General features: G+C 46.9%; 2 protein-coding genes across 2 annotated transcripts; both read left to right on the forward strand.

Moving 5' to 3' along the window:
• The first annotated feature begins 2,192 nt into the window (after window positions 1-2,192).
• On the forward strand, window positions 2,193-2,714 carry LOC147959080 (uncharacterized). Its single transcript, XM_087532452.1, has one exon. It carries the CDS (start codon window positions 2,193-2,195, stop codon window positions 2,712-2,714), a length of 522 nt encoding a protein of 173 aa, XP_087388578.1.
• A 3,251-nt stretch (window positions 2,715-5,965) lies between these two features.
• Window positions 5,966-13,522, forward strand: LOC125525750 (selenoprotein O). The gene is made up of 8 exons (XM_048690760.2): window positions 5,966-6,381; window positions 6,507-6,616; window positions 10,444-10,500; window positions 10,581-10,880; window positions 11,438-11,685; window positions 11,769-12,075; window positions 12,160-12,433; window positions 12,948-13,522. The coding sequence occupies exons 1-8, from the start codon at window positions 6,076-6,078 to the stop codon at window positions 13,200-13,202; spliced, it is 1,857 nt and encodes a 618-aa protein (XP_048546717.2). The 5' UTR covers window positions 5,966-6,075; the 3' UTR covers window positions 13,203-13,522.
• The last annotated feature ends 1,053 nt before the right edge of the window (window positions 13,523-14,575 follow it).

The raw sequence follows: 14,575 nt of genomic DNA on the forward strand, positions 1-14,575 counted from the left end.
AGTGAGCCTACGAAGGAATTACTCACTTCTGGTGGGGAGCATTATGGAATTGGCGATGGAGAAGGGTTGGTGATGACGAAGAACGAAGATCCCCCTCTCCGGAGCCCCAACGGTCTCTAGATCTGGCCTCCCGATGTAGAACAGGAGGTGATGGCGGCTCCATCTCGTGGATCACGATAATTCTTTCTCCCTGATTTTTTTTCCTGAAAAATAGGATTTTATAGCGTCGATTTCAAGGTCTGCGGGGCCACCAGCTGGGGACACCCCACTTGGGCGCGCCTGGGAGGGGGGGCAGGCACGCCCTGGTGGGTTGTGCCCATCCTGGTGCCCCCCCCCCTCAGGTGACTCTTGGCTCTAGGAATTATCTTTTCTTGTCTAAAATTCCTCGCAAAGTTTTGTTCCATTCCGAGAACTTTTATTTCTGCACAAAAACAACACCATGATAGTTCTGCCGAAAACAACGTTAGTCCGGGGTTAGTTTCATTCAAATCATGCAAATTAGAGTCCAAAACAAGAGGAAAAGCGTTAGGAAAAGTAGATACGTTGGAGACGTATCAGTCACCAACTGGTCGAACTCCTACCAAGATCCGCACAAGCCCAAGATGGTATCCATACTTCAAGGTGAGCACTTTGGTATGTAGTTCATTACTTGATATGCTTGGATAGTTCAAGGTGAGAACTAACACAATCTTGTATTACAATTTCAGGATTGTATTGTGGCAATAGATGGTACTGATGTCACTGCTAGAGTGCCGAGGCCACAAGCTGCAACATTCAGGGGGAGGAAGCACTACACAAGCCAGAATGTGCTTGCTGTTGTTGACTTCAATCTGAAGTTCACCTATGTGTTGGCTGGCTGGGAAGGGTCAGCACATGATGCTAACATACTTAGTGACAACATCAATCACCTTGATGGCATCAACATCCCTGATGGCAAGTTCTACCTAGGAGATGCTGGCTATGCATGTCGGTCAGGTGTTCTTCCACCCTTCAGGAAAACCAGGTACCATTTGAATGAGTTCTTTGGCAGGAACTACCTGCTGTTCAATCTCAGACACTCCAGCCTTAGAGTAACGATTGATAGGGCATTTGGAGCTCTCAAGAACAGGTTCAAGATCCTGGACCAGAAGCCATTCCACCCTTACCCTACCCAGGTTAAGCTTGTTATTGCATGTTGCAGTCTACATAAACTGGATCTTGCAATGGGGTGTTGATGAACTGGTGCCTGAGGAGGAAGAGGTGACGCCTGACGATCTTGACCCCGGTGGCCATGGTGTTGAGGCATTTGACAGCGAATCCTGGAAGAACAAAAGGCTAGAGTGGGCACAGGCAATGTGGGATAACAAAGGTCAGGCAAGGATATGAAGAAGAAGAGCAAGAGCAACAACAGAGGAGGAGGAAGAGCAACGAAACAACGAGTCCTGTATGTGCCTAATGGGATGTAGCCAACCAAACGATGGATCAAAATTAGTTCTTTCATGCAGCTAACCTATATGCAGGCAACCAAACTATGTGTAGATGGTGGTTCATAGGCTCTTTTTGCTCAGTCAGACCCGATTGAGAAGTGTATGCAAACACGCCAAAATCAGTGCGGGCAACCAAACGCATCCCAAGTTTTGCCCTGCTCCACCGATGCAGGGTTGATGACGACGGTGTTCCTTCGGCTCTCCGGTGTTTGTAGTCATCATTAGATGGTCCATAAATCTAGATTTATTTTATTATTCCATTCATTTCATAATATAAGAGCGTTTTATTGTCACAAATCAATAATGAATAGATAAGAGCATCTATAACCGGACCTCTCAAACCCGCCTCATACGCCCGGGCACGATTTTTTGACCCAGACGGGCCCCTCAAACGGCCCTCAAATGCCCAGGCTGATCGGCACCCCCCATATCCAACCGAAATATGGGGCGAATATGGGGGCGCCCGGGCATGCCCGCCACGTCGGACCCGGCAACCCGACCCCACCCCAAATTGCACCAATCCCTCCCCCGAGCTGTCGGATCCATTTGCTCTCTCCTCTCTTCTTCCTCCTCCGCGCCATCCGGCTTGTAGCTCCGCCGTCAGATTTTGTTAGGTAAATGATGGATTCCGATACTTTGTCGGACGAGGAGTAAGGACCGGCGGAGCTTGACCAAATGATTCAAGATGAGTTCTTCGATTCGTCGGATTCGTACCAATAAGTGGCCATGATCATGCTCATGAGCATGCAAGAGGAAATGGACCAGCAAGTGGAGCATATTCTCAACTTCAAGGGCTCAATCAAAGTGAGAAGAGTGATCAACCGGGACAGGGTGTCCATAGCAAAGCTACTGCACAATGACTACTTTGCTCCCACACCTGCTTTCCCGGATCATCCATGGTTCCGTCGCCGTTTTCTCATGCGAAAACCATTGTTTTTGCGCATTGTGGAGGGAGTGGAGACACACGACGACTACTTCAAGCTGAGAAGGGATTGCTGCGGCCAACTCTCTTTCTCGGCCAAGCAAAAGTGCCCGGCTGCTCTAAGGATGCTTGTACTTGGTATTGCTGCAGACGCCGTTGGTGAGATGGTTAGGATGTGCGAGAGCACGTGCCTCAAGACTACTATCAAATTTGCTCGCGCCATGGTTGAGGTGTTTGGACCGGAGTATCTCAGAGAACCAAATACGCAGGACACGAAGAAGTTGTTGGCTATTGGAGAGGCAAGGGCCTTTCCAGGAATGCTCTGATCAATTGATTGCATGCATTGTCAATGGAAAAACTGCCCCAAAGGTCTGCTTGGAATGTATCAAGGTCACACCAGAGAGGTCACCATCATACTAGAAGCGGTGGCATCACATGACTTATGGATTTGGCATGCTTTCTTTGGAATGCCCGGTTCTCACAACGACATCAATGTGCTTCAACGATCTCCGGTGTTCAGGAGGCTCTGCAATGGGGAATCACCGCCGTGCAACTACACCGTCAATGGCCTGGACTACAAACATGGGGTACTATCTTGCCGATGGTATCTATCCTCAGTGGGCGGCGTCTGTGAAGACCATGTCTGAGTCGCGTGGCAATAAACAGAGCCACTTTGCAACAATGCATGAAGCGGCTAGGAAGGACGTGGAGAGGGCATTTGGTGTGCTTCAAGCTCGCTGGGGAATTATGCGGAGCGCTACAATGATGTGAGAATCAGAAACTTTGTGGACCGCTGATGACATGTTGTGTTATCCTGCACAATATGATTGTCAAGGATGAGGGTGATGGTGTAGCCCAAACCCATAATTTCGAAGCATACGGAGAACAAGTTGAAATTCCGAAAGATCAAGATGCGGCTCAGCTTATGAACTTTCTGGAGATGCATCAGAATCTCCAAAATCAAGCAGGTGCACACATGGCTACTCAATGATCTTGTGGATCACATGTGGATCAACAATGGCAAACAAGAAGGCAATGCTTGAGTTTGGCACTTCAAATAGAATTTATGTAAATGCTATGTATGCTTGAACGACCATTTCGTTCTTTTCTTCTTTGTTCAGCTTTCACAAGCAAGATACCTTGACCAACAATTGCTACTTACGTGCCGCATTGTGTTGCATGACCGACGTGCATGTATTTGCATGGGTCTGAGAGTCCGGATTTGAGATATGTGAATGCACGAAAAGGAAATATAAGGGCCCGTCTGGATGCGCCCGCTAGCGTGCTTGGACGCGTCCACAGACATTTGAGGGGCTGGATTTGCCAAGTCCGGTTGTAGATGCTCTAAGGGCATGTACAATGCATAGTCTCAAGGTGATGCCTCGCATGTCATGTAGGATCGGATATGACGTAAAGTAGGTTTGGATAGAGAAGCGGGATCCTCTCCAAGAGGCGGGTGCTTGAAGAGAAAAAATGTGGTCCGGTGACAAAAGCTGAAAAGGTTAAGTGAAAAGTAGAGATGCATGTGTACTAGAGTCTTTATTTTTTATTTCTTAATGAGGCCCATTAGTGGTAGTTTGCATTGAAGAGAAAAAATTAATGTAGATGCCTTAAGAGCAACTCCAACGGGCCGACCCAAACGGACATCGATTTCATCCGCTTTTTGTCCTTTTGGGTCGGTCAGACGGACACGGATGCCCGCTTCCGCATTTGGGTTGGCACCTGCGCCCAACGCTGGCCTGCGACCCATTTAGACGGCGCCCAAAAAATGAACGCATGCATATTTAAAAAAGAGAAACTACATTAATTAAACATTAAAGCCGACCACGAAGGCTGGCGAGAGTCCACGCGTCCACATTTGCATTTAAAAAAAATAAAAACAGCCTAAACTACGAGGCGGCGCGCTGCCCTAGGCGTCGTCGTCGTCGTTCTCGGGGTCCGTGAGGTCGATAAGCGTCGGCGCCGGCCCGGCCCAGGTGAACGCCGTGTTCCAGAGCGCTGCCATGTCGGGTTGTGCCGGCGCAGGCAGTGCCGGAGCGGGGGGCTGTGCGGCCGCCTGTGCAGCCGCGGCCTGGCGCGCCTCCTCCTCGGCCTCGCGTGCCTCCTCCTCGAGGTCGCGCTCGAGCATCTCCTCGTACTCGCTTTGCCGACGCTCCTCTGCCAGCCGGCGCTGGCGCCACATCTCGAGGTAGGCCTGCTCCTGCGCCGGCGTCGCCCCTAGCCAGACCGGTGGCGCGGACACCCACTCGCGCACCACTCCATTTCAGGAGAAGCGCGCGATGGGCTCGGGCTCGGGCTCCGGCTGCGGCTCCGGCTTGATGGGGACGACGGGGCCACCGGCGGCACCACGCTGTCGCCCGCCGCGGAGAGGGCAAGGGCCTGCGCCATTGCCGCCTCGTAGCGGGCCTCCTCTTCCGCCTCCGCCGCCTCCGCTCTGCGCCGTTCGTTCTCTTCGCTCTCACGATAGACGGCCGCAAGGGCCGCCTGGTAGGCGTCCTCCGCCGCCTGGTCCTCCTCGCGGACGACCAACGGCGTTGGCCTCCGGTCGACCTCACGCACGCCCCGGCGCCTCGCCTCCTCGTGCTCGAAAGCGAACCACCTCGCCCAGTTGGGCGAGTCGGTTGCGTAGGCGGAGTCGCGGCGCTGCTCCGCCGTCAGCAGCGCCCGCCGGCGCCGCACCTCCTCCGCATGAGCACGAGCCGACCGCGCCGTCGCCGGCACTGCGATTCTATCTGAATCCAGATGCCAGTCGTGCGGCAGCGTCACGTCGGGATACGACAGCGGCTGGTGGTTCTGCCAGTGCCACTCCGCCTGGTGCACTGGCACGTTGACGCGCTGCCTCTGCCGGCGAGGCGCCGACGGGGATGGGAGAAACTCGGAGGGGAAAGGGGTGGCGGGGGACTTGCCCTTGGCCTTGTTGCCGCTGGCGCCGGAGAAGAGGCCCATCGTCGCTGTGGTTGCGGTGGCTAGGGTTTGCCGGCGACGAGGGAGCAAGGGTGGGCAGATGGGGACGACGAGTTTGGATGAGAACGGCCCCGCCACACGGTCGGCTTAAAAAAGGACGAACGCCGTCGCTGACGCGTGGGCCCGTCGTAATAAATTAAGCTGACCGCGTGGGCAGCGGGTAGTTGGACGGCCGCCATGTAGGGACGCGGCGGACAGCGAGAAGGCGCGCGAAGCGTCCGTTCGGCGTCCGCGCCGATGCATTTGGGGCGCAAATTTGGGCCGCAAATGCGTCGGCGCAGACGCGACGCAAACGTGATTTGGGTTTGGGTCGGCGTGTTGGACCGCCACTTTTGTCCACGCCGACCTAAACGGACACAGCGGACGAAATGGGTCGGTCTTTTGGAGTTGCTCTAAATTAGCCATTGTACATGCCCTAAGTTTCTTGAAAAAGTTTATCTCCACGTGATCAGACCACGTAAGCATGGCCAAGCGCACGTGTCCGCGCCTCCACGACCCACACCACCCAAAGAAGCCGGCCCGCCGGGCCAGCCTCCAACAAATCGCACCGTTCAACCAGGACCGCTCGCTCCTCCCACCCACCACCCCAGAGTCCCACACCCACACCAGGCCACGCATGCCGCCCTACCACAACGCGCGGGGCGACACGCCCGCACAGGATTGACCCGGACGGAGAGAGAGGGACAGAAAAAAAAAGGGCGCCGCACGCAGCACGCAGGCGCCATGCCCCCTCAGTTGCGCTTCCCCACCGTCCTCCCCAACCTATACCCCCACCTCCTCCTCCCCCGCTCCCTCCCCTCTCGCCGTCTCCGCCTGCCGCCGCCCCCGACCCCGCGCCACCCGCTCCGCCGCCTGCTCTTCCGAGGCATGGCCTCCTCCGCCACCGGCGAGGCCGCGCCGGCCGCCGGGACAAGCGGCGCCGGAGAGGCCTCCGCCCGCCCGCGGCGCGCGCTTGAGGAGCTCGCGTGGGACGAGACCTTCGTCCGCGAGCTGCCCGGCGACCCGCGATCCGACAACATCCCCCGCCAGGTTCGCCCCCTCCCTAGCTCCCTCCCTGCTTGCCTGGCTGCTTGCTCCTAGTTTTGCCACGCGGTTGGCGTAGCACCTAGGTTAATTTCTTGCTGAGTATTTATCCCCGAGGTTTGGTGTTGCAGGTGCTGCACGCTTGTTACACCAAGGTGCCTCCCTCGGCGCCCGTGGAGAACCCTAAGCTCGTGGCGTGGTCCGAATCCGTAGCTGACCTCCTCGATCTGGATCACAAAGAGTGAGTTGCATATCCCAGCACCCAGCTACTCACTAGCTTTCTGGCTATGATTTCCATCGCTCTTGAGAGCATTGTGGCACCCCCCTTTTGTTGAGCGCTAACTGGTTATTGAGATGTGCTGAAGAAAAAAATTATAAATGCGTGTAATTTGCGTTGAAATTGTGAACTCAACGCTACTCTTGGTAGCTGACAACCTACAAATGATCCAGTGAGTGAGCACACCGGACTGACTAGTAAGATTGTCTGTTAACTCCGGTGCACTAAAGGTGATAGTTTCGATAGGAATTTTTAAACATAAGAGTTAATTCCTATCCAGAATTAGGGTACCAAAGTCCTAAATTCACTAAAGGGTATCATGTAAAAGATCTGTATTGTTTATGATTTATGAAGCAAAAGGTGGACTTGCTACTTAAGTCAAAGAGCTTTTTTCATTTATTCAGACATATATTCGCCCCCACCCCCTGTTTTTTTCCTCAAAGTTCACCACTAGGATTTTTTTGCAAACAAAATGGTTATCGATCAGATATTTACCAAAATGTCCTAAAAGGTATCATGTAAAAGATCTGTATTGTTTACGATTTATGAAGCAAATGGTGGTCAAAGGGCTGTATCCATTCATTCACACATATATTAACTCCACCCCAACCGGTCTGTTTCTTTTTTGAAATTCGTCACTACTTCTGGGGAACAAAATGGTTCTTGATCAGATATTTAACTCAGTCACCAGATCGTTAACTAGTAGTTGAACAGAGCCATATGTTGTCAAAGAATCCAGCTGTTCGCGTGAATGAAGGCATATAAAAAACTCTGGGTAGTTCCACATGAAACCTTACATTTTTGTCTCTTCTGCAATTGCCATGAAACATTTGTTATTTCTATTGTCCGACAAACAGTTATTTTTTTCGTTCTCATGAAAAATGCTAAGCCGAGGGTTAGGCCATGTCGTGTGCTGCTTTGTTTGCTAATACTGGTATATGTTTATGCTGCAAAAAGTTGGGCCATGAAAAATGCTGATACTGGTTCTGACAATATGCTCTGGTTAAATGATTCCTTGACGAAAACAAGTTAAAATTGTCTTAACTTCAAATGATTCCTAGACGAAAACAAGTGAAAATGGTCTCAATAAAGGATAAAATCAAGTTGAGTGATAATATCTATGGGCCACCTTCAACCAGTTATCATCATGTCTTTCTGCTCAGAAGTGTGTTCATATTTTAAGAGGTAAAAGCACAAGGTGTCCAGAAACTTGCTCGCCCTGTGCTGATTTGGTCCACAATCTTGCAGAAGTCGACTCCGCCACCCACAAGCAATCCTAAGCCGACATGTTGTCTAGCTCGATGTATACCTTTGCATGATCCCCCTTCCAAATGTATTTTTTTTCAACTATGTATACGAAGCGTTCTGGTCCAGCCCATCACGTATATGTAGGGATGAAAACAGAGCGGAAACGGACGGATCTGGGTGCTACCGCATTTGTTTTCATATTTTTCTGCGGAAGCAGAAATGAATACAGAAACAGATACTACCGGAAACAAACACGGAGCGAATACGGCGTGGACACGGCAACGGTACCAGGTGTTCACCGGGACGCCCCCCCCCCCCCCCCCCCCCCCCCCCCGCGCGCGCGAACCATAGGGGAAAACACAAGCAAACCAACATATTTAATCAATTGTTAACATGACCACCAAATATTATGATGGTTATATTATACGATATGCATTTGTGCATATTTTATTCAACTTTGGCAACACAAACACATTTGTGATAATCAGAAGGACAAGCTCCAGATGTAAAGAAAAGCACAATATCTCAGGTCACCCTCTTACAAGTAAAACACATTGTAACATCACAAAATAATTAGTGAAGCTGATTTTTTGGCCCGGTCTCAATTGTGGTCACAATCAGGGCTAGCTTCCTTGCATGCTATTAGAAATTGAGCCACACAGGGGCCATTCTACTCATTGTTTAATTATGTGATGTTTGATGGTTGGGCTACAGAACAGCCATAGGCCCATAGTAGAAACAGAAAATTCCATATTCACAGAAACGGAAAGTTCCATATTCATGTATGTTCCACCGGAAAACGCCGTTCAGTTTTTGTTTCCGTTTCCGCATAAAAAAGTCAGTTTCCATTTCTGTTTCCATATTTCCTCTCCATTTCCATTTTTCTGCCGGAAAAGCGGAAAAGCTTCTGCTCCGTTTTCATCCCTACGTGCATAGCGCTCGACTGATTTTTGTGTATGTGCAGCTTCTCGTGCATGTAGCTCTCTCGGTCAAAACTCTCCACGAGAGCTCGCGATCAGCTAAAACAGATTACAGATTGGTAGACTATATAATAGCCAAATGCATGTGTAGTACCTTTTAAGTTTTTCTCTCAATTTTTGTTGATGTACAAGAAGCAACTTCCTTCGGTGCTTACACACATGTTCATGCCTGACTTGGGAGTTGACTAGGACTAGGAAACCTAATTCTTAATACTCCTTCCGACTTAAAAAAGAAGGCCTATAAAGTCAAACAGTGTAAAATCTAACCAAATTTATAGAAAACAATCAACAAATACAATACCCAATTGGTATCATTAAATGCATAATAAAATATATTTTTATATCATACATACCAAATTTTGTAGTTATTGATAGTTCTTCCTACAAGCTTTTTCAAAATTTGCACCGTTTGACTTCTGACAAAATTTATATACCTTCTTTTTAGATTCCGGGGAGTAGGACTTATCCCTACAGCCCTTACTTCTAATCATATATTCCTATACGAACTCTAGCACTAAGCATTCAAGTGTCATGCTCGTCTCTTATTTTCCCAAATTCAACGTCATCTCACCGTGACTTTCCTCCATGGAAATTTGGCCCCCTGTTGATTGCGTGTCACACAGCGAAGCTCCGCTACTGGTTAGTTTATCATTAATTTCAAGAATGTATATCAGGCGACTTATTTTCTGAATAGATAAAATTTTCTTAAAGAAAAATATATATAGTGGATGGAAATACTTCAAACACCAGCCCAACCGTTTGGAGCTAGTACAAAAGTACACAGTAGACAATCAAATATGGCACATAGTTAAAAATATCTACAATACTGTTCAGAGAGACTGAAAATTCCAATCAGGCATATACCTGTATATTCATATAAACATTGAAGCCACGTGGCAAAATAAATAAATAAATTGAATCCTAGTTCCACGAGGAGTTACCACATTAAGCAAGAGCTCCTTTTTTTGCGGACAATTCAGAGCTTTATTAAACAAGAGGTCTTGCATGGAAGCATAGATGTGACCTTCGTACTTATACCTATACGTTACGTACGAGCCGGCCCAGCATGCATGCAGACCGTGAGTTGCAGCATGGTATTATGTATAGTATATAAAAAGTGTATCTGTACATATGACAAATGAATTGATTTGGTGCAGTGGTTTGCTAGCTTGTACGACCAGGGCGAGGGCGCGGTTCGAATCCTGCCTGCCACTAATTTTTTTCTCCGAATTCTTCTCGCTGTGTAGACAGCTGGGCCCTCGTAGCCCGTGCATAAATTCTGGACACAGCAGGGTGTTTTCTGCAGTGCCACATGTCGGCTTAGGATTGGCTTTGTTTTTTTTACACCTGGGATGTAAGTTTGTGGTGGTGGAGTCAACTTTTACAAGTTTATGGACCAAACAATCACAGACCGCGCAAGTCTCTGCCCCCCGGGGCCTTTACCTCATATTTTAACTCCCTGCCCAATGGCATCCATTTCTCATAACATTTTTTTTTGCATCCTTGCTGATATTGGACATAGAAAAATCACAAAAATAACAATTATCCTCTATTTGTTTTCAGGTTTGAAAGGCCTGATTTTCCTCGGTTCTTCTCAGGAGAAACTCCGTTGGTGGGAAGGTGTGTGATGCCTGTGCTTAATATCTTGCTAACTGGTTTTGTCAGAATATATAATACTCCTACTGAACAACCACCTGCAGTGTGCCCTATGCCCAGTGTTATGGTGGACACCAGTTTGGTTCATGGGCTGGTCAGTTGGGGGATGGACGAGCAATAACTCTCGGAGAGGTTCTCAATTCTCGAGGTGAGAGGTGGGAGTTGCAGCTCAAGGGTGCTGGAAAGACTCCTTACAGCCGATTTGCAGATGGCCTCGCTGTCCTGCGCAGCAGCGTCCGTGAATTCTTATGCAGTGAAGCTATGCATGGTCTAGGCATTCCTACAACTCGTGCTCTTTGTCTAGTTGAAACTGGCAAATCTGTTGTGCGAGATATGTTCTATGAGTATGTCATGATATCTTCAGTTTCTAATCAACATTTTGCTGGATCTGCCTTTGCTTTTAGTTTCCCTTCCTATTTGAATGATTCGTAGTTGCTGCTTTGAGATGGTTCAGCTCTTATACTAGTAGCTATATAATCCGTATGAACATATAATTAGTACTATCACACTGCCGTCTAAAATTCCATGTTCCTTTTGTTTGCCTACTAATGGTTTCCTTATCTAATAATAATTACTTTATTTACTCATCCTGACTTACGTGGGCCTATTATTTTGAAGCGCCAAATTTCCTAATGTTGATTTATTATCATCCATTGAAATTCCCTGGGGTATTCCAAAGCAGCCTCTGGGAACTATGATAAGTTACTTAATTGCTACTCTGCAAATGTAGCCAGGCAAAGCATGTTGCACACGGTACCTGGGTGTTTACTCGTCCAGTATTTATTGATCTAAAATATAGGAATCTGAATCATTTTGCCATGATTTATCTCTTGAAGATTTCAGTACTACATATTGACATTCCCTTGTGTCGTTGAATAATTTGTTTTTTCTAATATGCCAGTGGTAATGCAAAAGAGGAGCCAGGTGCAATTGTTTGCCGTGTAGCACCATCGTTTTTACGTTTTGGTTCATACCAGTTACATGCTACAAGGGGCAAAGAAGACCTTGAAATTGTTCGTCGTTTGGCAGACTACACAATACGTCATCACTACCCACATCTTGAAAATATTAAAAAGAGTGAAGGTTTATCTTTTGAGGCAGCTATAGGAGACTCTCCAGCAATAGATCTTACTTCCAACAAATATGCTGGTAAATTTCCTTTTATGTCGTTTTCTTTGAATGTAGACATTGATCTTGTGAATAACTAACTTATATCTCCTTGCAAATAACAGCCTGGGCAGTTGAGGTTGCAGAGCGTACTGCTTACTTGATAGCCAGGTGGCAAGGTGTTGGTTTCACCCATGGTGTGCTTAACACTGATAATATGAGTGTGTTGGGCCTAACTATTGATTATGGACCCTTTGGTTTCTTAGATGCTTTTGATCCTAGCTTTACTCCGAATACAACTGATCTCCCAGGTAAGAGGTACTGTTTTGCAAATCAACCTGATGTTGGTTTGTGGAATATTGCCCAGTTCACTGGGCCATTGTCGGCTGCGTATCTTATCAGCAAGGATGAAGCAAATTATGTAATGGAGAGGTATTTATTCTTCCAAAATCTATACTGGTCATCTGCAATTTTAACTACATTTATTGTAGGTTTTTGATATGTTCTATATTGTAGGTATGGGACAAAGTTCATGGATGAATATCAATCTATAATGACAAAGAAACTTGGTCTGTCAAAATATAACAAGCAGCTTATTAGCAAGCTGCTGAACAACTTGGCTGTTGATAAAGTTGACTATACAAATTTTTTCCGTCTTCTTTCGAATGTCAAAGCAGATCGTGACATCCCAGAAACTGAGCTACTTGTTCCAATAAAAGCTGCACTCCTGGATATTGGGAAAGAAAGAAAGGAAGCATGGATTAGTTGGGTACAAACATATATCGAGGAGGTATGTTTTTTTGTATATATAAAATTGTTCTCTTTCCCGAATTGCTCGGATAGTAATATTTAACATGACATAGTATATCAATGATTATATTGCCATTTTTTTGGGCTATTTTCTCAGCCCTAGTCATTTTATGAAGTTGGAGATTTTTTTTCTTTTATTCTTTGAGAACAAGCTGGGATACTCTTGGAAACAAAAGCAGCATTGCATTTGCATAGTTTGGGAATCTCATCATGTACTCGTCTTTTATAATAACTCGTGCATTGTAAATTAAGTGTCATCGGCATGGCAGAAGTTCTAAGATGCAGTTATTCCCTACCTCCTGTTGCCACAATGTTTTCCTGTAATGAACCCCCTCTTTAGGTTACTGACTGTTGTTCCACTCACCATTTGATAAGTCTGTGCCAGTATTTGGTTTTGGACCTCAAGTCATGCCTTATAGTTGGATCTTTTAAATCACAGCACTGTTAAAAATCTAAACAACTTCAATCTAATGATATGTTGATGCTTTGTGAAGCTGGTGGCTAGTGGTGTCTCCGATGAAGAAAGGAAAGCCACAATGAACCGTGTCAACCCAAAGTATGTTCTTCGGAACTATCTCTGCCAGACAGCGATTGACGCAGCTGATCTAGGTGATTACGAGGAAGTTCGCCGGCTATTGAAAGTTATGGAACATCCATATGATGAGCAGCCGGGAATGGAGAAATACGCCCGCTTGCCACCGGCCTGGGCATACAGGCCTGGGGTGTGCATGCTATCCTGCTCGTCATGAGCCACATCCAGCTATGACCAATATACAGTGTTGTATACTTTTTTGGTTGTATAGGAGGTTTACCCTGTAATATGTAGTGTTCCGAGCGCCGCATTGTTTTATTACTGTGGCGCGATGTCCGAAACTTAGTCATGTTGTTTGTTGCCTTGACTTTGAGTAGCAGAATGTTCAGCCGTTCAGGAGCAGTTGGGAAATGAAGCGCTCCATACCTAAAGTTTCTGAGACGGTAATGTTATCAGTGGAAAACCCTTGTGTTGGATACTATGGGCTGTTGATCTGGTTGCATCCGGAAACATGGGAGGTTGTATGTTGACGTTGTTTATCGCTGTTACAATGTGCGTAATTCTACTGTTGAGCCGCTTTCTTGCATGCTTTAAAGAGCCACGGAGGATCGTACCGCAAACAGGTGGATCTACACCGGATGGTTAGCATACATGAATATCTGTACTAGCCTCCTTTCTAGTCACTATTGCAATGGAATGATACGCCATCCGAAACAGGTATGCTCACTTTCCAAATTTATTTTAAGTGTCATAGACAGTTGCTAAAAGCTCTCTCAACATACAAATAAATTGCATCTGCGCTGTACAATGGACAAACTCTTCTACAAGATGAGACACTGCATCACTAATTATTTGCTAAGTATCTTTGTTTTCCGCCAGAGTAATAGCCAACGTGTAGGCGACTATCAGACATGTAGCCAACATGTGGGAGACATATGATGTCCTTGTCCCAATCTTTCTTAGTTTGCAAGTAACCATGTTTGTCATCATTTACTTTAAGACCGCGTCATTCTTGACAAGAATCTATATCCAGTTATGCAAGGTTGGAGAAAATCATTTAATTTTAGACCCCAACAAAGAATGCCATCTGATCTTGTAGTAAGCTTTTTGAAAATCAGTTTTCTTATTGGATGATGGAAGTTGAATTATTTTTCTCTGCTTTGAATCTTACCTTCCTTTATATGCATTTAGTGTAGAGTGTGCGATGTGATATGCTCCGTCCGCACAACATCTATGCTCTATCTCCAGAAGAACAACACACATGCACACGCATGATTGCATAACCAAATTAAACATGCAATTATATTATATCACAAATACCATAAATACTGCAAGGTTCAAATTCCAGCATTACAAGACCCAAATTCAAAGATTACCAGGTACAAACTGTGCATGATTCTGTGCAAGGGGTGGGAGGTGATCCATCTAAGGGGATAGGTAATTAAAAGGTTGGACTCTTGGATGTATAGGAGTGCGATATGTGAAGTGATTTTCTAAGTTTCTCACAGGTAATCATGTTTGGGGAGGGGGTGTTTTCTGCTCATTGGGGAAGGGGTGTTTTCTGCTCAAGTCTGAGCAGGAGGGGTGCCT

Source organism: Triticum urartu, chromosome 7A (assembly GCF_056163025.1).
Source record: "Triticum urartu cultivar PI428250 chromosome 7A, HENAU_Tu73, whole genome shotgun sequence".
Taxonomy (NCBI): Eukaryota; Viridiplantae; Streptophyta; class Magnoliopsida; order Poales; family Poaceae; genus Triticum; species Triticum urartu.